This window comes from Babylonia areolata, chromosome 21 (genome assembly GCF_041734735.1).
Source record: "Babylonia areolata isolate BAREFJ2019XMU chromosome 21, ASM4173473v1, whole genome shotgun sequence".
Lineage (NCBI taxonomy): Eukaryota > Metazoa > Mollusca > Gastropoda > Neogastropoda > Buccinidae > Babylonia > Babylonia areolata.
Genome location: NC_134896.1, coordinates 2217431 through 2219930, shown reverse-complemented (window position 1 = coordinate 2219930; position 2500 = coordinate 2217431). Strand labels below are relative to the sequence as shown.

General features: G+C 41.4%; 1 protein-coding gene across 2 annotated transcripts in view; it reads right to left on the bottom strand.

The window, feature by feature from the left end:
- LOC143296215 (uncharacterized) overlaps window positions 1-2500 on the bottom strand; it is a 22502-nt gene that overhangs the window by 10928 nt on the left and 9074 nt on the right. For both annotated transcript variants that reach the window (XM_076608034.1, XM_076608033.1), the window contains exon 2: window positions 2445-2500. This exon is cut by the window's right edge and continues 134 nt beyond it. In XM_076608034.1, coding sequence (XP_076464149.1) covers window positions 2445-2500 — 56 coding nt within the window. The remainder of the gene's footprint in view (window positions 1-2444) is intronic.

The window sequence follows — 2500 nt, the reverse complement described above, 5'->3', positions numbered from 1 at the left end:
AACTACATTTGTTTTCTCAAGAAAATAAAAATAATCTATCTGCTTCTTGCTTTAATATGTTCAGCTGATTTTGAAGTCCTATGGCCGTGTCAGACAAAAGAATTACATCATCTGCAAATAACATGAGAAACAGTTCAACAGCCCCAGGGATCATTTGAATCCCATGTCTTCCTTTTTTCGTTATCTCTCCTGCCAGTTCATTAATAAAGAACGAAAACATCATAGGGCTCAACAGACATCCTGAGAGAGAGAGAGAGATGGAGAGACAGCGTGTGTGTGAGCAAGCGTGCATGTTCGCGCAAAAGTATGTTAATAATATTAAGTATATACTTATTTACGAATCTATTTAAAAGCATAACGATTAGAAACACTGCCAGTGTTTACAGGATAATAACTTATGTATGGAATATAATGAAAAAGAACCAAAACATTTACAGACTTAAGCTTATGCACAAAACAATTCTACAAAAAGTTATTTCTCTTGCCTGGTCATGGCATCCTTCTACAACCACCTTTGTCCAAAAAAGGGACTGCCGCTCACCACCCACCCCACCCCCAAAATAATGAAGAAAAAAAGAGGAACGAACCAGTTTAAAAGGAAGAAAAATGCTCCAGCCAGCGCTTAAAGCGGAAGTGTTCCAAATCTGGTATTAGATTTCTGACCCACAAACGCCATAACCACCACAGACCTGTGAAACATCTGCAAGCGCCCGTCCTTAGAAACAAGCGGCAAACGTTCGTACTTCATTCAGATGTCCACATGCAGATGACTTCTAATTCAGTGGTCAGGGTTCGATCCACCCGTTTCGGCCTAGTACTGTGTGCTTGGGAAAGGCACGTTACTCCGATTTTCCTCACTCCACCCAGGTGTGAACGGGTGCCGGACTATTTGGGGAAGGTTTTAAAAAAGGAGAGAACTGTGCATCACCTTCCAATGCCGAGCCCCTGGACGTAGTGAGCATGAATCCACCGCCCCAGTGGCCTTGACACTGAACGGCTAAGGGACCTTTAACTCACTGAACCCTGCCGCCCAGCACTGCTTTGGCTTTGAAATTTGTTTCATTAATCAAAACGCTTTTCACGGTCCTACACATGTACCAACTGCAAGGAAAGAAAATCAATTTCGATATAGTATTTCCGGCTGTGTCCACAGTATCAATTCGGAGATAGAAAAAAAAAGGCGGTTGATTTCAGTATATTTTCGGTGTTTTTCCGCATCAGTATGATAGGAAAGCCTGCTGAGGTCTGTAAAACTCCCCAGTGTTGAATGGGTTAAACTTAAACACGCAGATGTGAAATCAATAAACGCTCTGCTGATGTCTGTAAAACTCCCTAGTGTTGAATGGGTTAACCTTAAACACACAGATGTGAAATCAATAAACACTGCTGATGTCTGTAAAACTCCCTAGTGTTGAATGGGTTAACCTTAAACACACAGATGTGAAATCAATAAACACTGCTGATGTCTGTAAAACTCCCTAGTGTTGAATGGGTTAACCTTAAACACACAGATGTGAAATCAATAAACACTGCTGATGTCTGTAAAACTCCCTAGTGTTGAATGGGTTAACCTTAAACACACAGATGTGAAATCAATAAACACTGCTGATGTCTGTAAAACTCCCTAGTGTTGAATGGGTTAACCTTAAACACACAGATGTGAAATCAATAAACACTGCTGATGTCTGTAAAACTCCCTAGTGTTGAATGGGTTAACCTTAAACACACAGATGTGAAATCAATAAACACTGCTGATGTCTGTAAAACTCCCTAGTGTTGAATGGGTTAACCTTAAACACACAGATGTGAAATCAATAAACACTCTGCTGATGTCTGTAAAACTCCCTAGTGTTGAATGGGTTAACCTTAAACACACAGATGTGAAATCAATAAACACTGCTGATGTCTGTAAAACTCCCTAGTGTTGAATGGGTTAACCTTAAACACACAGATGTGAAATCAATAAACACTGCTGATGTCTGTAAAACTCCCTAGTGTTGAATGGGTTAACCTTAAACACACAGATGTGAAATCAATAAACAATGAGGCCTGATGAACAAAATGATGACAAACAGTAAAGAGTGGTAACTCTTTTCATGCACAGGGTACACAACTCCAAGTCAATGCCGCTTGTGCTGCCGATTCAGCTAGCACACATGTAAAAAAATAAAAGGTACATTGGAACAAACCCAGACACTTCCTTAAAAAAAAAGAAGCTCCGGGCTTGTCCTTACACCATCAATCACTTGACATGTGCACACAACAGCAATGACATGAGGAACATGCAAACACAAATTAGCATTTATTCAAGACTGGCAAGGTACACTGAAACAAGCGCACACACTTCCTCAAAAAAGGAAGCGCAGGGCTTGTCCTTGTACCAATCACCTGACAAGTGCACACAGCAACAACAACAGAAGAGACGTGAACCAGGACACACCCACCTGCAAACCGATCTCTGTGTTGGAGCGACCCACCATGGCCGGCCTGTTGCCCCGGG